Source organism: Mesocricetus auratus, unplaced genomic scaffold (assembly GCF_017639785.1).
Source record: "Mesocricetus auratus isolate SY011 unplaced genomic scaffold, BCM_Maur_2.0 Super-Scaffold_6730, whole genome shotgun sequence".
Lineage (NCBI taxonomy): Eukaryota > Metazoa > Chordata > Mammalia > Rodentia > Cricetidae > Mesocricetus > Mesocricetus auratus.
The window spans coordinates 109003932-109030268 of record NW_024429184.1 but is presented as its reverse complement, the minus strand read 5'-3'; the positions used below and the strand labels follow the sequence as shown (position 1 = coordinate 109030268).

The following is a 26337-nucleotide window of genomic DNA, read 5'->3' as shown; positions in this document are numbered from 1 at the left end:
TTTGAGAAAATCAACAAGATAAACAATCATTTATTCAAACTTACCAAATGGCAAAATGTGAACATGCAAATTAATAAAATCAGGAATGAAAAGGGGGACATAACAACAGACACTGAGGAAATCCAGAGAATCATCAGATTATACTTTGGAAACATGTACTCCACAAAATTGGAAAGTTTAAAGGAAATGGACAATTTTCTGGCTAGATATCACCTGCCAAAATTAAATCAAGAACAGATAAGCAATTTAAATAGACCTATAACCCCTAAGGAAATAGAAACATCAAAAGTCTCCCAACCAAAACAAGCCCAGGTCCAGATGGCTTCTCTGCAGAATTCTACCAGAAATTCAAAGATCAAAGGCTTATACCAATTCTCCTCAAAGTATTCCATGCAATAGAAGCAGAAGGGTCCTTGACAAACTCTTTACCAGGCTTCAAAAAACTTGATACCCAAGCCACACAAAGACACAACTAAGAAAGAGAACTTCAGATCAACATCACTCATGAACATTATTGCAAAAATACTTAATAAAATATTGGCAAATCGCCGGGCGATGGTGGCGCATGCCTTTAATCCCAGCACTCGGGAGGCAGAAGCAGGCAGATCTCTGTGAGTTTGAGGCCGGGCAGGACCGATAGCCTCCAAAACAATACAGAGAAACCCTGTCTCATAAAAACCAAATCGGATTCAAGAACACATCAAAAAAATCATCCACCATGATCAAGTAGGTTTCATCCCAGGGATGCAGGGATGGTTCAAAATCCATCACTGTAACCCACCATATAAACAAGTTGAGAAACAAAAATCACATGATCATCTCATTAGATGCTGAAAAAGCCTTTGACAAAATCCAACACCCCTTCATGAAAAAGGTCTTGGAGATATCAGGGATAACAAGAACATAATAAACATAATAAAAGCTATATACAGCAAACCAACATCCAACATCAAACTAAATGGACAGAAACTCAAAGCAAATCCTCTAAAATCAGGAACAAGACAAAGCTGTCCACTCTCTCCTTGCCTCTTCAATATTGTACTTGAAGTTCTAGATAGAAAGATAAGACAACAAAAGGAGATCAAGGGGATACAAATTGAAAAGGAAGAGGTCAAACTTTCACTATTTGCAGATGATATGTTTACATACTCGACCCGAAAAACTCTACCAGGGAACTCCTAGAGCTGATAAACACCTTCAGCAAAGTGGCAGGATAAAAGATCAACTCAAGAAAATTAGTAGTCCTACTATATAGAGACAATAAAAGGGCTGAGAAAAAAATCAGAGAAACATCACCCTTTACAATAGCTACAAACAACACAAAATACCTTGGTTTAACCCTAGCCAAACAAGTGAAAGATCTGTATCAAAAGAACTTTGAGTCTTTAAAGAAAGAAATTTTTTTTTGGTTTTTCCAAGACAGGGTTTCTCTGTATTGTTTTGGAGGCTATCGGTCTACCCTCGCCTTGAACTCACCTCGAGATCCGCCTGCCTCTGCCTCCCGAGTGCTGGGATTAAAGGCGTGCGCCACCACCGCCGGCTAAAGAAAGAATTTAAAGACACCAGAAAATAGAAAGATCTCCCATGTTCTTGGATAGGTAGTATCAACATAATAAAAATGGCAATCTTACCGAAAGCAATATACAGACTTAATGCAATCCCAGCACAATTCTTCACAGATCTATTCTCAACTTTATATGAAAAAACAAAAGACTCAGGATAGCCAAAACAACCCTGTTCAAAAAGACGCTGAGAGCAACAATAAATGGGACCTCCTGAAACTGAGAAGCTTCTGTAAAGCAAAGGACATGATCCACAAAACAAAATGGCTGTCTACAGAATGAGAAAAGATCTGCACCAACCCCATATCTGACAGAGGACTCATCTCCAAAATATACAAAGAACTTAAGAAACTAGACATCAAACTGCCAAATAATCAAGTTAAAAATGGGTACAGATCTAAACAGAGAATTCTCAACAGAACAGTCTCAAATGGCAGAAAGACACTTAAGGAAATGCTCATCAAAGCAACTCTGAAATACCATCTTATGCCAATCAGGATGGCTAAGACCAAAAACACTGATGACAGCTTATGCTGGAGAGAATGTGGAGTTAGTGGAATACTCCTCCATTGGAGTGCAAACTTGTGCAGCCACTTTGGAAAACAGTATGATGGTTTCTTAAATCATTAGGCGTTAACCTACCTCAAGACCCTGCAATACTACTTTTGGGCATATACCCAAAGGAGGCACAATCATACCACAAGGACATTTTCTTAGTTATGTTCATATCAACATTATTTATAATAGCTAGAACTTGGAAACAACCTAGATGCCCCTCAACTGAAGAATGGTTAAAGAAAATGTGATACATTTACACACTGAACTACTACTCAGCAGTAAAAAACAATGACATTGTAAAATTCACAGGCAAAAGGACAGAACTAGAAAAAAAAACATTCTGAGTGAGGTAACCCAGACTCAGAAAGACAAATATAGTATGTATTCACTCATAAATGGATACCAGACATAAAGTAAAAGATACCCAGCCTACAATCCACAACCCCAGAGAAGCTAGAACCCTCTTCCAAAAACAGATGGAAGCAGATACAGAAATCCACACTAATCATCGGGCCAAACTCTTGGAGTACAATCGAAGTGAGGGAGGAGTGATAATATGAACAAAGGAGTCAAGACCATGATGGGGAAACCCACAGAATCAGCTGACCCCAAGCTAATGAGAGGTCACTGACTCAGGTCTGACTACGAGGGAACCTGCATAAGACTGAACTAGACTTCCGAATACAGGTGACAATGGTGCGGGCTGGGGAAATATATGAGGCACTGGCAGTGGGTCCAAGATCTAACTCTAATGTACAAATTGACTAGTGGAGCCCATTCTATATGGAGAGATACCTTGCTCAGCCTAAGCATGGGGTTGGGGGAAGGGCAGGGAGGGCCTTGGTCCTACCTCATATGATGGGGCAGACTTATTAAGTTTCCTAGGGGAGGCCTTACCCTCTCAAACGAGGAGATGGGAGGTGAGGAGGGAAGTGAGGGGAGTGAGAGGAGAAGGGGGGGAACTGGGATTGGAATGTTAAAAATAATTAAAAAAAAGAAAAATATGTTTAAAAATTTAAAAAAACTTCACATGGGCCACAAAGCATCTTTTAAAAAGTGTTTTGTTTCAGTTTTACAAGAAGCATAGAAAAAATTCATGGAGTGCAGATATGAATAACCACACTTGACTTCCTTTTATTTTTTATTAAAAATGAAATTCCACCGAGCAATTTCTATACAGTGATACAGTGTTTGAAACAGTCTCCTGTTCTTATTCCTGTTAAAGCTTTATATTTTCAGATGTCTACGGGGCGCGTGCTTACATGAGGCTTGAGTGACACGTGACAACACACTCGGGACTTCAGCAGCTTTATTGCACAATGGTCCAGGTAACACTGCACACTCCCTTTGCTTCCTGTGTCATAAAGTGCTAGACAGATGGGAAAGGAACAGCAGTCACTGAACGCAAGTTCTCCAGACCTGTCCACACGAGCGGGGGCGGAGCCGGTGGTGGTCTGACGCAGCGTGATTAGCCTAACAGATGTCCACTAAGAATGACAACTAAAAAGAGTAAGATAAAGAGCTTCCAAAAGTTTGGTTACTAAAATGTTAACATTCCATAAGTGTAAGTCTTAGTGTCTGGACATTTTACCTTTTAAAAAGGTAGTTCAAATAAAAATCATCTACTTAAAAGATGATTTTGGTACCTAGAAGGTAATCTTGCAGTAACTAACATTCAATTTAGAAAAGGTATAATTCTTCAAACCAATCCTTTTGATTTTAGCTACTATTTCTAAATAATTTTGTGTTTTACTGATTTGCTCTACAAATACTTATGACCACACAAAGAGCCACAGATAATGCCATCCAACTGGACAATAGTAACATGTAATATGTCTAGTCTTTCAATGCCCTTAAGACAGACAATGAACTTCTCAAATTTGTAAACGCAAGCCAGAAAAACCTGATGTGTAACATCTGTGCCAAAAACTCACAAGACAGGTATTCACTATCAGTCCATCTTCACTAATATTTCTGGAAAATAATTCTTTGCTATAAATGCAAGTATATTCTGAAGTAAGAAAATCTGAAGATAAAATTTTCTGGAAAAAAACTATATTGCAGTGAAAAGTTGCACGGGTTCAAGAACCTGTGTTTCCTATGACAGACCATGCTTGCTACATATGCCAAATAAGGAGCATTACAGCCCAGGCAACGCTTAGAGCTATCTGTAACAATAAATACAGTCTGTGGTCTACAAGGAAAAAAGCAGTATTCAGGCAATATACACTCAGTAGTTACACACTTTAAAATACATAATTTTCTACTTAAATATACTACCATTTTATGGCCTTTGTCATTTTACCTATCTGTAACTTTATTTTCCAATTAACAACAAGTTCAAGATGCATGGCTTAGAACTAATTTCTATCAATAAGCATTTAAAATATCTTCTCTTTGGACATGAACATGATACAAAATTGGAAAAGAAAAAAATAAGCACAAATAACCACAATAAATACTTTGTATACCACACAGTCCCCAAAACAAAAGGAATGTAAATAGCAACATCAGCTGACTTAAATAAATTAGAGTCCTTGTACCCAAAGAGAAGGGCCAGCTGTAAAGTTAGCTACCTAGGACTAAGTGTGACAAAAATGTCCTCACTCCCACCACTTGTGAAAGGCAGAACAATGACATGGAAGGGACAAGTTTGTGAAGGCCTTCTGAGTGTTAAAGACTCACACTAACTGGGTATGGGGGTTCCCACCTATAATTCCAGGACTCTGGAGTCTATAACAGAAGGACAGAGTTTGAGGCCACCCTGTGTGTCAAAGCAAAACAAGATAAAGAATCGCACACTACAAACAGGTGTGGTGACAGAAGACGTAAATGATATGTAATTAGTTACGACGACTAACACCAAGGCATGGCTGCGTTCACGGTTTTCATCCTCGCCACATGTGGTGTCCAAGCTACACGTCCTCTTCATATTCCAGATACTTGGCTGTGATGGGTTCTTCAAGCTGAATTCCTCCACTGCCCATTAAGGCAAATGCTGGATACATCGTATGTGAACAGTCCACCTGGCGCTCGTACAGGCATTTCATGTGATCCATATCATAGAAGCTGACTCTGCCTTTATCACAGTCAAGGAAAATCCCTATACTAGTTGGCATGGGAAGAACTCTATTTTCGGGTTCATTAGAAGAAGTAGGTGACTTGGGTATAAAAAATTTCTTCATGCCTATAGTAACTAATGTAAAAGGTTGGGAAGAATCGAAGCAGGTATCTTCACTCCCACTGTCATGCCCGCTGTCTTGTTCATATCTACAACACAATACACAGACATCTTACTTATCTCCAGCAGCAGCTTCCCAGCATCTTCAATACAGTCTCCAAAAATAGCATATTGTTCTAAAGCTAACATGCACAAAAGTGACCTATTAACACACATAGAAAAGCATGGACTGCAAAATGTCATTTAGAGTTGTATTAGGTACTTGGTACCAAATCCCCTATAGTGCCATCCATTGTTACCTAAATTTATATATAAATATGAACCTAAAAATGCTTTTCTATTGAAAAAAAGCAGAGGAGAGTAAAGGGCTTAATTTGAGATTAAATATTTATGGTACACAGTGGTACGTCATAAAATATAAAGGCCTATGCCCTCACCCATGGGATTAATAGACTAAAGGAAATAACTAGCCACTCAACACGGAATAAGAGCATGGTTCATTCTCTTCCTGAGAACCCTATTTCCTGACTGTGATTCCCACATCAAGAAAGAATAGTGACATTGTTTTTCCCTATGTGAAACATGAAAAGTTATAGAAAATTCTAGTGCCATGAAAGAGGCAGTTAAAGGCATTTCGCTGTATGGGTACATTTAACACGCCCTTTAGGAACTACGGGCGTGTTAAACTTTCAAACTTTAAGCTCTGAACCTGAATCATAATCAAGAAGAATTCAAAACAAACTCCCTCATAGCAGCAAAAATTAAATATTATTCTGTGAACAAATACAACAGCCACATGTAGTCAATCACCCGAATCCAAGGAATGTGTGTTCCAAATATAATGAATGACTCCCAGTCTGTGTTCAGGGTGATATTGTGTGACACTGATATTTACTTTTTTATTAATTATTTTTTTATATTACAACCCCAATTCCCCCTCCCTCCTCTCCTCCTGCTCCCCTGACTTCCCTCCTCGGAGAGGGTAAAGGCCTGCCCTAGGAAGTCTACTAAGTCTGTCCCATCATCTCCCCATTCCCCCCCCCCAAGACTGAGCAAGATGGCTCCCCATATAGAATGGGCTCCACTGAGTCAGTTTGTGGTTTAGGGTTAGCTCTTGGACCCACTCTGCTTTTAAAGTCGTTATCAAGGAGAGACCCTACCTTGGACTAGCCGCATCCCGGGGAGACCGCAGCCACTCTTGCAATTTGTCGCTGGAGGCGACGCCCACTTTGACCAGGTATGAATACGGTTCCACTCGGCAGGCCCAGAAATGTTTCCCTTTCGATATTCCCACATCACCGATGATGTAATCCAAGCTTGTGTAGTAGCCCACTTGGATGCGTTCCGCAGCCAGGAGAACGTTAAACCCAGCTCTGCTCTCCACACGGTCTCTCTTCAGGTTCAGCAGGAGGTGCTCGTTATTATAGCCACACTTCTCATCAAACAGGAAACTAAAAACTGAGTGGAGATTAAAAACACTCAGGTAACCTGAGCACCATCTACCAGCGGCATTTCTATCATTTAAGGCTGAATCATGGTTTTTACAGAGAAATTATTACTGAAGGGATAAGAAGAAGATGCCAGTCTCTGCCAGATAGCTACATCAATCAAAATTCCACTGCAGCTATAAATTCAAATATTTCCTCTATACCTGATTTCTTCAGACGTATCCAAAGCAGAAGCAAACATTCTAGATGGTTGCAAACATTTCTGAGAGCATGCCTGGGCTCAGCAATGGTAATTACTGAACATAAAATGTACTTAACCACTCATCTTTAAACAATATTCATTTTATTATGTTTAATTATGTGAGGAGGAAGGGAGGGGTATGTGCACATGTGTATAGGTGTCCACGGAGATCACTTTAAGCTCCTAAGAGGTGGTATATACTTATAAATATTCCAAATTTTTAACTGAGAATTTATAAATCTTCCCCTTATCAATCAGCACAGCAGATATGAGAATTTGGGGTTTTCAGAGAGGTTTGCATCCTGCTCAAACATTTAACAGAAGATAGATTCAAACTCTAAATGGCGCTAACTCAACTATTGTATGCATAACACTTAGTGCTACCCAATGCAGACACAACAGAAATTCCATCAACAGAGTAATGGGTAGAGAAAATGTGGCAGATGAACAGAGAGTGTTAGCAAGCCTCGAAAAAGGAAACAACTCACTACAATGTGAACAACACAAAATAAACCAGACGCAAAAGGACAACCACTGCACAGTGCTGCTCTTCAGAGGTGCCCAGACAGTCAAACCTTCAGAAAGAAAGAGCAGAGGCTACCAGTGTCTATAGGAAGAAGGGTGAAGACCTGCTTAATGATACAGATTTCCATGTAGGCTTTAAATTTTTTCTGGAGATGTGAATGACAGCTGCATAATACGATGAATGTACTTTCCACCACTAAGCTGTGTGCTTACAGTGGTGACTCTCATCCTATATTACAGGACATTTAAAAAAGAAGGCTGCCAGGAAGCTAAACCCAGGCCTCACATAGAAGCAGATCTGCGTGGTGAGGGCTAATGTCCTCATACAGTTATTCTTTATTCTTTTCCATTTTCCATATCTCCTACTTTGTACAGTAAATCTAAAAGGCCCCAATATTCATGTAGCCTCTCTGGGAGAGAAAGATAAAATGCTTAGCATGCCCTCTCCTCCTCCCAATACAGATGCTACTAAAAACAGAAGCCTTGTCCAAAATCATCCTTCTACTTTCAGAGACATTAAATGTCTACTGAATACTTGAACATTCAACTTATCTATTGTTTTTAATAAAACTCAAAAAAATCTCATTCTCCGGTAAGAGACATACTTAGATTAACAATTATGGGGTAATTACTTAAAGCAGAGCTAGCCAGTAAGAAACAAGCAAGGCCAACAGCTTCCTAATGAATATAGCCTCCTGTGTGTTTATTTGGGACTGATGTGGCGCTAGAACCAGGCTGGCGGGAAGGCTACTCACAAATAAAAAGTTTCTCTTAACAGAATGGTGATCAGGAGTGGGATCATGAATTTCCACGCAAAATAACAAAAGCTTTAAAGGAATTTTAGAAACAGAAGAACAGAGAGAAGCACAGATTATTGGTAGCAGCATTTTTCTCAGGTGTGCTCTGTTTTGCTATCGACAAGCCGAGATTCACGTGGCTCGCTTACCAGAGTCTTCCTGACTCGGCATAAAAAAGAAAAAAAAAAATCAGCCAGCAAGGTTGTTTTAAGACTCTGCTAACGATTGAAAGGTGTGTACGTAGAGCTGGAAGTGGCAGCTTTTGCTGGATGTCAGCATGGACTAAGGCTGTAAATTGAAATCACGCTTAAGCCCGCCATCTTGAAAAAAAGGCAGTTTAAACTGCCGCGGTTTTAACAGATAAGACACGTGGCCAGAAAAACATAAAGATTTACAGTAAAGTCAGACTTGGATGAACAAAACCTCTAAAGGTTTACAGTGTGTTTAAAAATATACGTGAGATTGAGAGAGAAAATGTAACAGCAAAGTGGTAAATAAATACAAAAGCCGGCATTGTGGTGGCGCACGCCGATAGGAATTGCTCCAGAGGCAGAGGCAGGCAGATTTCCAAAGAGAAACCCTGTCTCAGAGAAAAATAAATAAAAGTGAAAAAAATAGAGTAATAATAATAATAATAAATAAATAAAGCCACGTAAAGATGGAAAATACACAGAGAGTCTGGATACTGTACGCTATTGTGTTTTTCAGTTTTTTGCTTGCTCAAGAAGGACCTGCTACTAAAGTACACTTGATTATAAATGCTGCTAAATTAATCCAACTTCTATCTTTTGAAAATGCCTTGACTTCAAAATTTAAGTATAATGATATGTTACTTGGGAAAGGAGATTTTACTTATGTTTCTACAGAAAATGAAAAGCTGAGGATTCCTTCCAGGCTTCTGTGGTTTGACGAACCAAGACCCCCGGAAGCAGTGGGCCAGATGTTTCAACAATTGAGACAGCTAAGATGATGGAGTTTTACAGACCCCGAAAATACGGACTTATACAGGTTTCTGAGTTTTGTCATGATCCCCATGGTATGAACAGCGCCCCCTTCCAGCAGGAAGCAGTTTGGAATGAGCGACATCCCAATTCCCATCTTGTTTATAAATCTTTGTTTTCATTTAAATGGGATTGTTTATAATTGGCTAATGATCACAGCCGATCTCTTGTTAATGGTAAAAAGGGGAATTATAGTATGGGTATGGTTTTTCATTTATTGATACAAATTCAAGGTCAATTTTGTGATGTGCATATTTCTCCTCTTGATTAAGTATTGTGCTTATACTGATCTTTTAAAATGTAATGCATAATTAAATACAGACTATAGATAGTTACTTATAATAGTCAGAACTTACAGTTAAGTCAGTTAGGTTTTCTAGATATACAGAAATATATTTGAGATAGATAGTCTTCAAAACTTTCAATGATCTTCAGAAAATGGCATTTAAAATGGTTTAGGGTTTTTCTTGACAATGAGAAATGTCTGCTCCTGGCAGCACCAATTATGTCTGAGAGGAAGATGGGCATCGAAGAAACTTGTTATGGAGTTTGCTTTCAACATGGCAAGATTAGCCATTTGGGCAAGAAACTGCTTTTGCCTGGACTGCTTGACTGTTGCTGTATAATCTGGATATGCAGGACCCACAGGAAAGTGACTGCTGAACTCAAATAGTCCTTCAGGGTTCCTGCTTCATGAAAGAGTCTACGAGACTTTCTGCAGGACACAGAAAAATGACTGACAGACTGCTGATGCAGATGGACAGTTTGAAATTTCCTGCTTTGCTGAGAAGTGTTCCAGACACACTGTGGCCTATGGGCTGAAGATGGATGCCCCAACGTTGCAGAGGAACTTTGGGTGACTGTCCAGGTGGCAAGATGTCTCTGTCATTTCTAGTGTTTATATATTATCCTTCTGTGGTCTTTGATGGAGTTGAAGACAGATAGTTATAATTATAATTTTCCTTAGTTATGATAAAAGATAAGCTACATATAGAACTTTGGACTCACAAGGATGGGATGGATGATATTTTCTTTAAATCTTGCTAAAATATTGTAACTATGTTCTTATTTGATAACTGTTCTGTTATATATAATTTGACTATGTTAAAGTTAAGACCTTTCTTTTTGTTTAAACAGAAAAGAGGAGATGATGGGGGAAGTCCTGTACATTTGTTAATAAAGCACTGTTGGCCAATAGGAATCTAGATAGGAGGGACTAGGAGTCCAGGAAGATTCTGGGAAGGAGAAAGACAAGAGAGTCAACATGTAACGCCATGAGGTAGGAGCCCGGAAACTTCTCCGGTAAGAGACATACTTAGATTAGCAATTATGGGGTAACTACTTAAGTCAGAGCTAGCCAGTAAGAAATAAGCAAGGCCAACAGCTTCATAATTAATACAGCGTCTTGTGTGTTATTTGGGGACTACAATGCGGCAGAGCCCAGGCGGCTGGCGGGGGATAAACCAAAGCAGCTAGCAAAGAAAAAGCTTCTCTTAACAAATCTCAATCATATATATCTATATTCTAATATTCTTAAAAGCCACAATATGCCTTGAAAATGCACACTACACACACATGCACTCGAATGCACACACACACACACACACATGCACACACTGTTTCTTTACATTTGGCAAGAGGAGAAAGGAAAGACAGAACTCAGAAAATATGGAAACATAAGACACTAAGATGGGTGGAGTCCATGGTCTAGAAAACTACTGAGCATGTCCAAGTCAGTGGCAGGCCAGACAAAATACTTCCCCACTACAATGACTGAGAAAACTTTAGTTCTGTCACTTATCTGCGAAGACACTGCAGGGAACACCAACTAACCTGTCTGCCCTTCCTATCCAGGAAAGCTCTTCAACATCTCTAATCAGTACTATCAGTGTAGCCTGGAAGAGAGGCAGGCTACCAGGGACCAGTGTGGAGGGAAAGCTTGCCACGTGGTCACAATATATGCCTCCCACCCTCATGGGCAGAGGACAGAAACCTTAGGCAAGGGAGACTTAGAATGAATCACACCAGTAGATTTTAAAAACAACTATCAATATCCTGTATTTTAGACATTGTCATTAACTGATCTATAAGAGTCCCAGAATCATGCTATTGTTTCATGTTCTTGTTTTTTTGCTTTGAGGCAGAGTCTTACGATTTTGCCCTTGGCTGGCGGAGTACTCACTATGCAGACCAGGCTGGCCACGAATTCAAGAGTTGCCTGCCCTTAAGTACTGGGATTAAAGGCATGTTCCACCAAGCACATGCAGTTATTCAATTTCAATTGTTTAAATAGTAGTCATGTCATTTTTATATCAATTTGGGCCCAATCTTTAAAAAGCCTGTTTGTTTGTTGTTTGATCAGTCAATCTAATACAGTCTCTGAGGTGATATTTGGGGATTCAGGTCACTTCTAAATCCCAGCCAAGTGTGGAATCTACTTGTCTAGAGTCTTTCAAAAGCACAAAGCTGGTTTCAGTGTAGGTCTACATGAAGACACGACCGGTTTCCCCTTCCTAGCCCCTCCTGCTCTGCTCTTCTGATTCCAATGTCCCCGGTACCTGGAGCTGGCGGAGTATGCAGAACCAGCTCTCGGCTGCAGGGGCTGCAGATGGAGCCGCGGTAAGCTCTCACGCGGAAAGCGTAGTGACTGTTGCTTTCAAGGTTGGAGACAACTTTGCTTGTGTCGTGCACTTCCAGCTGGTTCCACGGCATCATTTCTTCATCTCTGCTAATCTTCCGGTATTCAAGAACATAGCTGTCGGCTTTGTCCTTTTCTGGTTGGTGCCAGTTTATCAAGGCGTTGTTGTACACTTTACTCTGCTCCTCGTTGATCTCAGGAATGTCTATGCCTGAGAGAATCAAGACACAACGCGATGTTAAGATAACATCCCCTCAGCAAAAATGAAGTCCTGACACTTTCTATGGTATCCAAGAAACTCCCAAATTTATAATACTATGCATAAAAAAGATGGCAAATATAAAATAGGGTAAACTTTTAATTATAATTGAAATGGGAAAAATAAGCAAAAAATAAAACAAAGGTTAAGCCATGACTACAGCATAAGTGGCATCATTATCTACTCTGAAGCACTGGCAGTGCTTTTAATTCCAAGGTAATCACTGCACCAATTTCATTTATATCCGCCATATTTTTCTGAAATACTGCAACTGTATGGGTCGATCAAGATTTATGTATTTGAAAGAAACAGGTTTCTAACATTTTGTTAGAAGTACAATGTTTCAAGCCAGTCATGGTAGCTCACATCTGTGATCTCTGTACTTAGGAAGCAGGGGGATGACTGTAAATACAAGGCCATCCTGGGCTACATAAGGATTTGCAGATTAGCCTAGGCTACAGCTTCTCAAAAAAAAAAAAAAACAGACCAAGGTCACAGCCAAATCTTTGTGCACACACACAACCTTTTCTCTACAGTAAACTTGTAAACTTGGTATACGGTACGGTCTAAAGGTACATGTATGCTGGACATGACGGCACATCCTATAATCCCAGTGCATCCTCTACTACATATGGATTTTTACTCAGTTTGTATAAATTACATATATGCAAACATACACACCCATACACACCCCATTTACATCAAACCAGAGCAGGAAATGAAATAAGGGCCTCGCTGCTCGTCACTTATCCCACAGCCTGCCAAGCAGCATATAAGGAAGTCTGAGGGTACATTAACACACCTGAAGATTACACAGCCATGATAAGACCTGAAAACCCATCCAAAGTAGACTTTAAAGTTAAAACGTTCAACAGGACAAGTCACAGACTCTCTGCAGTCACATGGTTACTATAAGAACGGGCATTAGGGAAAATGAAATACATCCACAGGCAGGAAATGGGGGCTTCTCTCTCTTCTACCCACCATTTTCTTGGTCCTTTACTGTGTACTGAGCATAACCCATGACTACCATGGTCATCAGCCTTACCATGCCAGGGGCAATATTTGGATCCATGGGTAAAAGCTTAAGACTCAAAAGTAAGCTAACATATATCTAAAATGCAACTGATGTACACAGAACCAACAGTCTGAGAGGTAAACTTCACATTTGAAATGATAACTAACACCTACTTGGAAGAAGTTGCAATAAATGCAAGATTCAGACATAAGTTTAAAAACAAAAGATGTCACAGAAACCCACAGCTTTTAGATTTTAGGAAGAAAATTTTCCATTTTCAAAAAAAGATCCTTTTTTTTCTGTTTAAAAGATATGTTTGGGGACCTGGTATGTGTGCGGGTAACCTCAGAGGCCAAAAGGCATCAGGTCTCCTGGAGCTGGCATGTCTGGCAGTTGTGAGCTGATGTGGGTGCTGGGAATCAAACTGGGGTCCACTGCAAGAGCAGCCGCTGCTCTTAACTGGTGAGCATCTCTCCAGCGCATGGCCTGTGCTGCTTCAACGTCACAAGAAGAGAAACGTCAGCAAGGCAAATGTGGTGACACTTGAAGGAAATCCTCCCTGTGTTTCAGGGCATTTCCTGAAATTTTTTCTGTTGAAGTCCTAAACCCTGATTGTGACAGCAGTCCTCAGAAGGTTGACTGTATTTGGAGACTTGTATGGTTGTCAGGAGTGGGATATGAATTTCCACGTAGAATGACAAAAGCTCAAAAGGGATTTTAAGAAACAAAAGAACAGAGAGAAGCAAGGCTTTTTGGTAGCAGCGTTTTTCTCAGGTGGGCTCTGTTTTGCTTGAGACAAGCAGAGACTCACATGGCTCACTTAAGGGAGTCTTCCTGACTGAGCATAAGCAAAACAAAACAAAACAAGCCCAGCAAGGTTCTTTTAAGAGACTCTGCTAACAATAGAAAGCTGTATACGTACAGCTGGAAGTGGCAGTGACATCTCCAAGCCAACAACTTTTGCTGGATGTCAGCATAGACTGAGTCAGTGTGCTGGAGTCAAACTTACGCCTGCCATCTTGGAAAAACTGCAGTTTAAACAGCCATGGTTTTTAGTAGATAAGACACGTGGCCAGAAAAACATAAAGATTTACAGTGAAGTCAGATTCAGATGAAGAAAAACCTCTAAAGGTTTACAGTGTGTTTAAAAATATATGTAGGACTGAGAGAGGAAAAAGAAACGTCATAGTGGTAAATAAATAGAGAAGCTGGCTGTAGTGGCACACGCCGGTAGGATTTGCTGCAGAGGCAGAGGCAGGCGGATTTCCAAAGAGAAACCCTGTCTCAGAGAAATAAATAAATAAATAAAAGTAAAAGAAATAGAGTAATATAAAAGATAAATAAATAATCCATGTAAAGATGGAAAATACACAGAGAGTCTGGATACTGTATGCTACTGTGTTTTTCAGTTTTTTGATTGCTAAAGAAGGAAAAACTGCTAAAGTATACTTGATTATAAATTCTGCTGAATTAGCCAGGTGTTGGTGCCGCATGCCTTTAATCCCAGCACTCGGAAAACAGAGGCAAGCGGATCTCTGTGAGTTCAAGGCCAGCCTGATCTACAAGAGCTAGTTCCAGGACAGCCTCCAAAGCAATACAGAGAAACCCTGTCTCACAAAACAAAACAACAACAACAAAAATGCTGCTGAATTAATCCAACTTATATATTTCAAAAATGCTTTGACCTCTAACTTTAAATATAAGGACTAGTTACGGGAAAAGAGTTTTTGTTTATGTTTCCACAGAAAATGGAAAGCTGTGGATTCCTTCTAGGCTTCTGTGGTTTGATGAACCAAGACCACCACCATCCCCATCCCCACCCCCACCCCCGCCTCGGAAGCAGCGGGCCAGGTGTTCCAACAATTAAGACAGCTAAGATGATGCAGCCTTACAGACCCAGAAAATAAGGATTTATACAGGTTTCTGTGTTTTGTCATGATCCCCATGGTATGAACGGCGCCCCCATCCAGCAGGAGGCAATTTGGAATGACCAACGTTCAAGTTCCCAAAAATTGTTTATAAATCTTTGTTTTCATTTGAATGGGGTTGCTTATAATTGGTTAATGATCACAACCAATCTCTTCTTAATGGTAAAAGAGGTATTATGGTATGGAAATGAATACTTTGTATTGGTATGGTTTTTCATTTATTGATACAAATTCAAGGCCAATTTTGTGATATGTATATTTCTCCTCTTGTTTAAGTATTGTGTTTATACTGATCTTTTAAAATGTACTGCATATAATTAAATACAGATTATAGACAGTTACTTATAATAGTCAGAACTTATAGTTAGCTAAGTTAGGTTTTCTAGACATAGAGATATATTTAAGATAGTCTTCAAACCTTTCAAAGACCTTCAGAAAATGGCATTTAAAATGGTTTAGGATTTTTCTTGACAATGAGAAAGCACCAATTACATCTGAGAGGAGGATGGGTATCGAAGAAACTTGTTATAGAGTTTGCTTTCAACATGGCAAGATTAGCCATTTGGGCAAGAAATGCTCTTGCCTAGACTGTTTGACTGTTGCTGTATAAACTGGACATTCAGGATGCACAGGAAAGTGACTGCTGAACTCAAACAGTCCTGCAGGGTTCCTGCTTCATGGAAGAGTTTGCCAGACTTTCTGCAGGACACAGAAAATGAATGACAGACTGCCAACGCAGATGGACAGCTTGAAATTTCCTGTTTTGCTGAGAAGTCTTCTGGACGCATTGTGGCCTATGGGCTGAAGATGGATGCCCCAACATTACAGAGGAACTTCAGGTGACTGTCCAGGCAGCGAGATGTCTCTGTCAATTCTAGTGTTTATATATTATCATTCTGTGGTCTTTCATGGAGTTGAAGACAGATAGTTATAATCATAGTTTTCCTTAGTTATGATAAAAGATAAGTTACATATAAGACTTTAGACTCACACAGATAGGATAGATGATAAAATACTTTCTTTAAATCTTACTAAATGTTAATGGACAAAATATTGTAACTATGTTCTTACTTGATAACTGTTCGTTTATATATAATTTGACTATGTTAAAGTTAAAACCTTTCTTTTTATTTAGACAAAAAAGAGGAGATGATGGAGAAGTCCTGTGTATATGTCAATAAAGCACTGTTGGCCAATAGGGAAGCAAGATAGGTGGGACTAGGAGTTGAGGAGGATTCTGGGAAAGAGAGACACAGGCAAACATCATGTAGCCATCATGTATAATTTCCAGTAAGAGAAATACTTAGATTGATAATTATGGGTTAAATACTTAAGTCAGAGCTAGCCAGTAAGAAACAAGTAAACAGCCATCAGATTTATAATTAATATAGCCTCCTGTGTGTTCATTTGGGATTGATTTGTCTCTGGAACCAGGATGGTGGGGAAGGCTACACTCTACAGACTTGGTCTTCAGAAGGGATACTAAGCTGAGATCCTCACAGTAGATCCTAATTCGAGATAGCCAGAAATACAGAATATTCCTTAAGTCAAATTTCACGTACTAAAAAGTAGCATAAGCTTATAATAATAATAATAATAAACAATGTTTTAAAAGCCAGTGTATAGTTGTAGACATAAAAACCAGTCTAAAGGTTCCTCGACTTACATCAAAAGGGGAGGGAGATGCATTTCTGCAGCATGCATGCTGGCCAGGGAGGAGGCACAGCCTCCACCACTTACCACTAGAGAAAAAGGACAGTTCTCCGAGCACTTCCGTCTGCTTGGATGTGTTAACGACATAGTCTTCAAAAGAAGCCTGGGCCGCGGGTCTGAAGCTCTTCAGAGATTCCGTAGCTTTCTGGATTCTGTGGGCAGACACATTTCAGGTGAAAGAATGGTTTTCATGTGATGAAACCAACCTCCCCACCGCATGAGCCTAGAGTACAGCATTATCTTGTCTCAACACCTGCAACGTGGCAGACCATAGAACCCGACACTGCGCTCAGCGCCCAGACTGCTCTCAGAAGCTAAGGACCACACTGCACTCAGCGTCCAGGGTGCGGTGGGCCCAGACTGCTCTCAGAAGGGGCAAAGACAGTACCTGAGATGGAGCTGCTTCGCTGTCTGCACAAAGCAAGACTGATCGGTCTCCTTCAGCACTTCCTGGGCGTACCCCACGAGCCCGTTGTTCTCTAGAAGGCCTTGGTACTCTTCTACTTGCGTGTGAAATTTGTCCAGTCTTAGTTTCTTGGAGGCATCTATGGCTTTCAGAACAGATGACTTCCTGTCTTCTAGGATTTCAAAGAGCTTTTCGAAATGCGTCAGAGCTTCTTCCTTCGCCCTCTCTCCATTGCACTAGTGTAAGACACAAGTGTTACCTCACGTGGTGAAACCAGCCTCTGCACCGCACGAGCACAGAGAGCAAGCATTGTCTCTTGTCTCTCTGCTTCACTGATGTAAGACACACAAGCATTACCTCATTGGTAAACCCAAAGGTCTCCGTATGATGTCCTATGTAATATCAAACTCAACAAAACAAGGCCAGATGTTACAAAGAAAAATTTTGTCTGATCCTAAAATCTTCACAACAGTAGTTTGGAATCAAACACACAAACTACAACTATCAGATCCTATTTAGATTTGTTTTTATAATTTCAGAACTTTGTACTTAATTTTGTCCAGTAACAAATTACTCAATTAAATGAGAAACAATTTTCAGAGATAAAATATAAAGGGAGAACTGAACTGATGTAACCACAAATATAGCAAAAGCACAATTCTAGAGGATTTGAAACACACCCAAAATTCAAGAATCTTTCTAAATAAGGAAGCTATTCTAAAGTTAAATTACAGCCATAGAACTTTTAAAAAACATTCTCAACACCCTATACTAACACATTTACCACTTACTTGCTTTATTCCTTACTCTGCCATGTGCTATAGGCTGAGCTGAAACTAAGTACGAACTCTGGGTTCCGTGACTCCCCCAACCCCTCTCCTACAAAGAGCTCATGGGTAACAAATTATTCAAGAGGGTTAATAAGGATTATTTGCATAAAAAGCAAACCGTAATGCCACATACTTTAAACACTCTTATTGTATAATTATTTTTCTTTTTTATAGAACAATCCTGTCCTTGATGTGTGTTAGCCTTTTTATTTGGGGCTTTGTTGTTTGAAACAGTCTTTTTATATAGCCTGCACTGGCCGCAAGGGCAGTCCTCCTGCCTCACCTTCCCTGGTGCTGGGATTACAAGTTTATGCCACCCTGCCTGGCCAAAATTATTTGAATTTTTGTAAAACCAGAGCTCGGCATGATTGTGAAAAGGGAGTCCAGTGAGCACTGATGAGCACTCATCGTAGAGGACCTACCGGCAAGTCTGCGGGAACAAGCATGGCAGAGGGATGCTGTGAAGTTCCCAGTGGCCTCTGGATCACATTAGAAGGAATGTTGTCCAGATTCCCTTCTCCATTACTAACCCCAAAGTCCCACTTTTGTTTTTGAGGGTTTTTTTAAAGTAACATACAAAGTAATAGGTTTTGTCAGGACATTTTCATAAGTACCATTATACTTTGTCCTAGTTCACTTTTAAAAGGGAAAAGAACACTGAGACCCAGGTAGAATTTCATGATGGTTTCCACATTAAGCTCAGAAATATTATGCATAGATAAAAATTATAACCATAGGCTCAAAAACTGTCCCATCATCACCAAAGTGGAACTGAAGATGGAGACAAAGATGGCATCATTGCTTTTTTTTCCCTTACTTCTTCTGCAGTGTTGGTAGTACAGACTAGGGTCTAGACTCACATGTCTTATACACATGATGCAAATTTTCTACTAGGATACATCCTTGGCCCCCTATTGTTTCTTAACTATCCCACTTCTGACTGGGAAAATATTTCAAGAAGTAACAGTCTTCTCACATCCTAGATATTTTATATATATTTTATAATTATAAGTTTTAAAGTGATCAAGAGGGGGAAAGGACATAATAAACTCCACTCAACATATTAAAGCCTATGAAAGATACTTGAACTGTCAAATAACCCAATCCTACTCATATTTACAGTATTTCAAAAATGCTATTACTTATTAAGTTTTTTATTTTTACATTCTATTTACCATGTCTCTCCTCTCTCCTCTCCTCTCTCCTCTCTCTCTCTCTCTCCCTCCCTCTCTCCCTCCTCTCTCTCTCTCTCTCTCTCTCTCTCTCTCTCTCTCTCTCTCTCTCGTGTGTGTGTGTGTGTGTGTGTGTGTGTGTGTGTGTCTGCCTGTCTGTCTGTCTGTCTGTGTATCTGTGAGTATAGGTTTAAGAGGACAACTCAAGAGAGTGGATTCTACCCCTTAACCATGTGGACTACAGAAATTACAGGCGTGGCAGCAAGTATGTTTATCCAATGGGTCACTGGCCTGCCCCACCCCTTTTTAAGACACTCGTATGCAGTCCTTTAATTTTTATGTAGCTAAGACTGGCCTTGAACTTACTATCTTCCGGCTTCCATCTCCCAAGTGCTATGCTAGGATTACAGGTATGAACCACCACGCTAGCTTACTTCCCCTGTTTTCTTTTTTAACTGAAGTAGAATTTAGTGCACATGTAAGTGTAAAGGTGACACCCAACCAGCAGGATGTTCAGATTAAAGTATATTACTAGTATACAGGAAGTCACCCTCATAACCTTTACAGCACTGATTCTCATTCCTCAAGGACAGCTTCATGAAAATTTAAAATATAATCCGGTTTCATTGTTCACCTACTTTAAAAAGTATTTAATGTACGTGAGTGTTTTGCCTGCATACATGTCTGTGTACTATGTAGATGCCTAGTGAACATGGAAGCTCAAAAGGGGCATTGAATTCTCTGAAACTGGAGTTACAGATGATTGTGAACCACCATGTGGGCACTGGAAATTGAGTCCTCTAGAAGACTAGCCAGTGCTCTTGACTATTGCTAAACCATCTCCCCTGGATACTTTCTATAAATGTCACTACAGTGTCACCCCTTCCACAATGTATGGCAGGATATATACCTATACTATGTGTACATGTAGCTCTAATAGTCTCAATGCTATCTGTACTCCTCTGTTGATGGGCATTTGGGTCTGTTGGTGTTCTCCTCTGTTGATGGACCTTGTGGCTATTACAAACAAGGGAAGCAAAGCAGAGCACGCATTCAGCAGTGCTTGGAATTTTAGATCACCCTGGGCCTATCACAGGCCATGCTTTCCCAAGGCCATCCACACATTTGTTCTCATTCAGGTCACTGCTGACGGCCACCTGTCCTTACAACTTCTGATCCCTAGTTAGTGTCACATCCCAATAACACCTGATCACGGATCACACAAGAGTCTATGCTGCATATTCTAGAACTAAATATGTTCCAAATTCTAGAATAGCAGAGGGGTGAGGTCACACAATCCCCAGCTCAGGGAACACATTAAGGATGTTATGAACAAATACGCTAATGTCTTGGACGAGTGAATGAAAAGCTATCCTGACCACTTTACAACTTACCTCTGTTTCTTTCATTAACAAGTTCAGTTCAGAAATCTGACTCTTCACTTGGCCTTCCTTACTAATGAGGAAATCAATGTCCTTTGAAAGCTTCTCCTGTGAGAACACACAGAATGCAAATACAAAAACAAATCAACAAAGACTTTATGCAATTTTGCAAATTACACAGTACCCATCCTTCCTGGTGAAGAGACAGCAAAATCAGCTATAGTAATTAACTCAAGGTAAATATTTACTGGCCTGAAGTGCATAGCCCGTGGTCATATGAAAGATTAAATGAAGGCTGGGAAAAAAGAGTAAGTGATACTCAGTCAAAAATTCCAAATGCTCAAGTAGTACATTTTTGTTGTTTAATTATCACTCTCGGAAGCCTTGCTTCTAAGGCTTCTTTCTAAGCAAATTGAAGGTTGGCAGGTTATAGCCTTCCATTACATTTCACAATTTAGACACACACACACACACACACACACACACACACACACACACACACACACACACAGCAGGAAAAACACTAAGGACAAGTCCAAAATAATCCCAGTTCATCCCAGCCTTGAGACTGATTCACTATACATGAGTGAAAACACGGATTTTCGAGTAATTTGTTTGCAAATTAGCTATTCTGAACACTGTAATTCTCCATAGAAATTACATTGTAGGGTTTGCTAAAATCTTTAGTTTGGCCTAAAAAGCATTGTGCAATAAATCTCAAGCCCCTTTAGAGCACTGTGGACTACCAAGTCACAATGGATAAATGTATTACAAGGCTAAACGAAGAGAGAACACCCAGGAAACACCTCCAGGGTACAGGTGAAGAGATGCCCGGAAGAGAGCACTCAGGATCTTGCTTACTGCTGAGCACCTGAAATGCCAAGTGTGGGCAGGAAGAGAGAACGGCAGCTTGGTGTTTGGGGATTCAGGAAGTAAGTCTCCCATCTATTCCATCTTCCTCTTTTTTTTAAACCTTATACTACATGAGGGGGAAAGAGGATGTGTGCAGAAATAGACATGGTTGGCTCTGCAGGACAAATCTCAGTCTCAGAAGCCCCCTGGGAGGGCTCACTGGAGAAACAGGAAGTGGCTAACAAGAAAGGAACACGATTTCTGAACACACAAGACAGACTGGGTTGGGGATCTAGCTCAGGGGTAGAGCACTTGCCAGGCATGAATGTGCAAGGCCCTATACTTAATCCCCAACACCATCAACTGATCAATCAATTGGTTAAAAACAAGGGCTGGACATGGTTATACCAGCCTGGAATCCTAGCACTTGAGAGGTAGAGGTAAGAGGGTCAGGAACAAGGCCTAGGCTTGAGAGAGACAGAGACAGAGATCTAGAAACAGAGAGACAGAAAGAAGATGAGACCCTAGAAGAAAATAATGCTATGAGAAGACAGAAAAATCATTTGTTTTGACCTAGCATTTTACCCATCTAAGGAGCCCAAAGTTGATGAGATACAAAGATTACACAGTCAATAGCTGAACCAGAAAACTACTTACAGTTAAATAACATAACCACTCTCCAGGGATGATGGGGTATTTAACAACACACTGCAAGCCAATGACAAGTCTAGCACTGTCCCCTCTGAGCCCATGCTGGGAACATAAGCACGAGCAGCAGGCACCAGTGTTTTTTAACTACAAAGGCAGAGCTACATTCGGCCATGAAATGGATATAAGTGTTCTAAAAAAGCTTAAACTAAATGTAGGGAGGCTAAGATAAACTGAGTGACACAGAGGTCACTGGAGAAGAACAGAAGGCAGAATTCAGAAATATGGACCAAGGGCATCATCAGTCACTTACAGGACTGTCAACACGCAAAGTCTCTGGCCAGTCTTCTGCAGCTCCAATCTTCTCTGGCTCCTGGCCAGGTCCAGGCAATCTGTTTGTAAGGACTGGAGGTGTCTTAATAGTCACAGTGTCTGTTCATAAGCCTCCAAAAACTGTAAGCACTAGATATTGACACTAGCCATTAGTAATAGAGGTAAAATGTTAGAGTCAAGGCTCCAACCTGTAAGGAGTTCACATAACAGGGCAAGAATTAAAAAAAAAATCAGGCCTTGAGTGCTCTAGAAACTTATCAAAGGCCAACTTCTCAAAGATTCAAAAATTCTGTAGTTCCAAAATAGTGGTGTGCAGACAAATGGCCTCCTCCCGGTGAACACCTTACAACAGACATTGGTGATAACTCACCAATCTTGTTGATGCCCATGGCAGAGCCTGCCGAGGATTCTTTGAATGGTTTTCTTGCCTGTTCTCGTCTTCTAAGGCCAAAACTGCCTCCACTATTTTTCTAAATGTGCTCTCAGTAGTAATTACAGGACTACTAATAGTCTCCCTTTTTACATGTTACAGATATAACTCATGACAAGCTCCAAAGATACACGCCATCACCAAATGGCTGTCTTCTGTACTAGATCTTCATCATCTGTTCAGTTTTATCATGGCCCCTTAGGAAGGCCCTCCTTTGGCATTCTGACTGATGTTGTCCACCCCCCTATTTTCCACCCTTTGTCAGTTCGAAGCAGCTAGAAGTGGTTTTGTCCCCAAATCCCTACCAGCAGTCAGGGTGACATCTGAGAGGTGGGAAGAAAGACTAGGAATTAGACAGACTTCCTAGCAGATAGACAGACATGGAAACAGGCCATGGCTAAGTGATAAAAGTGGCAAATCTCCAAGATGGCCAGCCTCTTCCTCAATCTGCCGACTTGAAACAAAAGCTTGGCAGCTTTGCTTCCCACCACTGATGGGTATGCTCAAGGAGTTCAAGACTGAATCAGGACATGTCACACACCAAGGTTGCTGATCAATCCTATCTATCTTCAAACTGACCAACCCTAAAGTCAGGAGGTGAACTTTTCAGAGGCTTTAAAAGCCCAGCCCTTGAGAAAAGTGAACTTTTTTTCTTCCCAAGTGCACCCTTTCTGCCTTGCAGAGGTGGATTTTTTTGTGTGTGCCTGCTGTATGCATGCATTTGTTTGCCCACAATAAATGCTTTTTTTGTTTTTGTTTTTGTTTTCAAGACATGGTTTCCCTATATATGTAGCCCTGGCTGTCCTGAAACTTGCTCTGCAGACAAGGCTAGCCTTAAACTTGGAGATTCACCTGACTCTACCTCCTAAGTACTATAATTATAAAATAGTGGTGTGAATCTGATTCTCCTAAGGGTTTTCTAGGCAACAAATTCCTCCGAATTTCAACAATATTTGTCCATCACAAAGAGGTACTCCTTAAGACTCATGAAGTAGACCAATCTCACAAGTTTCAGAAGGTTCCTGAAACTGGCAAAATTAACCAGGCCACACTCCCCAAAGTTAAATAGGCCATAACTCTCCTACCAGTCAAGATGCCTGCAATCCCAACAGGGGGTCAGGGATACAGCTAGTGTGGGCTTTTCAGTGATACAGCTGCCTGAGAGCCACCTGTGATTCCGTAAGTATCCATACGGTTGGACTCAGCTAGATCTGGGACAAGATGTTTGTTCACATCTCTCCAAGAAAAACTACACAACAAAGTAGGACAGGGCTGTACCACAGGTCCTGTGAGAGGCAAATACCAAGCCAAGTTCTAAGAGTCATTTTTCCCCTCTGTATATCACATCCCCAATAAAAGGTACCAAATAAACACCAGTAAACAAAACAAAGGAAAAGTTGTTCAACAACAACAGTGACAAAGGATCTTTCATACAAGCAGTCTAGAGAATAATGTGTAACTAGCATGGCCCCTGTACTCAGAATACACAAGTTTAAAGGTGATTATCAGCTTTGCTTCATCTCTAGAGATGTTCTGAATACAATCTTGGGAAGAACAAATATATAATACTTTCAAGTATGCTACTTGAAAAAGAATCCACTATGATACATATTCAAGCTACTGTCTTAAGTTATTTTCTCCTCGATGTGATAAAATAACAAAATGACAACACTTAGGGAAAGAAAGATTTATTTTGGTTCATTTTGAGAGGACACAAATTCATCGCAGCAGGCAAAAAGGCACAGTAGCTAGAGAAGCCAGAGCCTTCGGGAGCTGTGGCAGCAGGAGCCTGGCATAGCCATGCACACTGAAGTGACATGAAGTGAAGAGCTCTGCTACAACCCACAAGGGCTGTAACTGTAAGGCCCAAACTTCCTCTCGCTCCGCCTCGTCATCTCCTAAGAGTTCTACAACCTTCTAGACAAGAGCATAAATGTTCAAACACATGAGCCTGTTGGGGGCATTTTACAATCAAGCCATAAACACCACTGTGTTGGAAAAGACATATGCTGCCTGCCAACACAATAACAAGTACTAACCTACATCAGTGACTAAGACAACAATGTTCACCACAAACTACCCCCAAAAAGGCATAAGTTGTATCCCCCACTCCCTAAAATACAAATGTTATCCCCAGTACTTCCCTATGCACTGGGAATGGAATGAAATGTTTGCATTTTCTAATTCTCTGAGTTCTCAGACTCAAACAAGACTTCCTTGGAAATCTATGGAAATAAAACATGGAAAACTATCAAAAATTTCTCTGGAAATATCCCTCAGTGACATGCTCGTAAACTTCTGTAGCTGTGGTTGCAGAGTGGGCAAGCTAAATAAAAATAAGCCACATCAAAAGCTTAATAAGAAAACTGTACAGTGAGTTGAGAAGCTGAGAAAGCTCTAGAAAGGACTTGACTTCCCAACAATGGAGAGGCTTGGTGACTGAGGTGTAGCCAGACCAGGAGACTGGCAGTGAACGTGTGTCTTTTCGGGGCTCACGAGAATCAAAAAGCCTTATGGGCCAAAATGATGACAGGAAACAGTGAAAAGGACTCCCTGTAGACTCTGTCGGATCCGCACTCTGGAAGACTCAGAGCAGGCAGCTATAGCATGCTGTGGGGAAAAGGGGTTCTACTTTGAGTCCATGCACATGTCTACTTCAACATTAAAAGAACCAAGAGTGTCACAGGAGGGAAGATATCCTAGCCTCAGCTAACAAAAGTGCTTAGAGTGGATCATTCTCAGATCCAGGTATATTAACTGGTTAAGCCAGTTTCTCCAAAAGTGCAAGCTGTTTCCAGAATTCAGAACACACCTTCACAAACAACCTGATACACACTATGCGCAGATAAGAAACCTGATGTTCACCTCAGCAGATTCAGCAAACAGCAGATGCAAGACAAATGCAAGGTCCCCCTTCTATGATGCTCATTTCTCTAACTGCAACACCCAAGTGGCCAAAAGTAAGAAATGACACTGTGTCTTTGCATCGTTGTGGCCAGTCCCCTTCAGCTTAAATCCAAAACCAAGTGTCCAGGAGATTTGTTGCTTTTAGCAAATGGCAAATCTACACAATTTGTTTCTTACTAAAAGGTAAGCAAGCTGAAGGTATATTACAGAAAGTCTTTCTGAAAGTGTGAAATATGTAAGAAACCAACATACAATGTAAAAGAAAGATATATATGTTCTTCATCTGGTTTCCTGACAATATCTCCAAAACTGCTTGGTTTCTAAATAGCTTTTGTTTTTGTTTTGTTTTTTTTATAAGCAAATGAGTCAAGAGGCAGCTGGCTTCAGGGTGAGAGTGGGCACCAAGAACACAGAAGCATGATTTAACAGCTAGGATTCAGTCCTCCCTCACAACCTCCAAGGACAAGAAGCCCTAAAATGGGGTGATCATTGAGTGTCAGTGACTTAG

At 40.5% G+C, this 26337-nt stretch overlaps 1 protein-coding gene across 1 annotated transcript in view; it reads right to left on the bottom strand.

Moving 5' to 3' along the window:
- Positions 1–4934: 4934 nt before the first annotated feature.
- Positions 4935–26337, bottom strand: part of Trim36 (tripartite motif containing 36) — a 35141-nt gene continuing 13738 nt past the window's right edge. The window contains exons 5-10 of the mRNA XM_005069149.4: positions 20672–20767; positions 17258–17511; positions 16897–17021; positions 11872–12162; positions 6462–6759; positions 4935–5390 (exon numbers count right to left, since the gene is read on the bottom strand). Of these exons, the coding sequence (XP_005069206.1) occupies positions 5036–5390; positions 6462–6759; positions 11872–12162; positions 16897–17021; positions 17258–17511; positions 20672–20767 (1419 nt within the window). The 3' untranslated portion in view covers positions 4935–5035. The remainder of the gene's footprint in view (positions 5391–6461; positions 6760–11871; positions 12163–16896; positions 17022–17257; positions 17512–20671; positions 20768–26337) is intronic.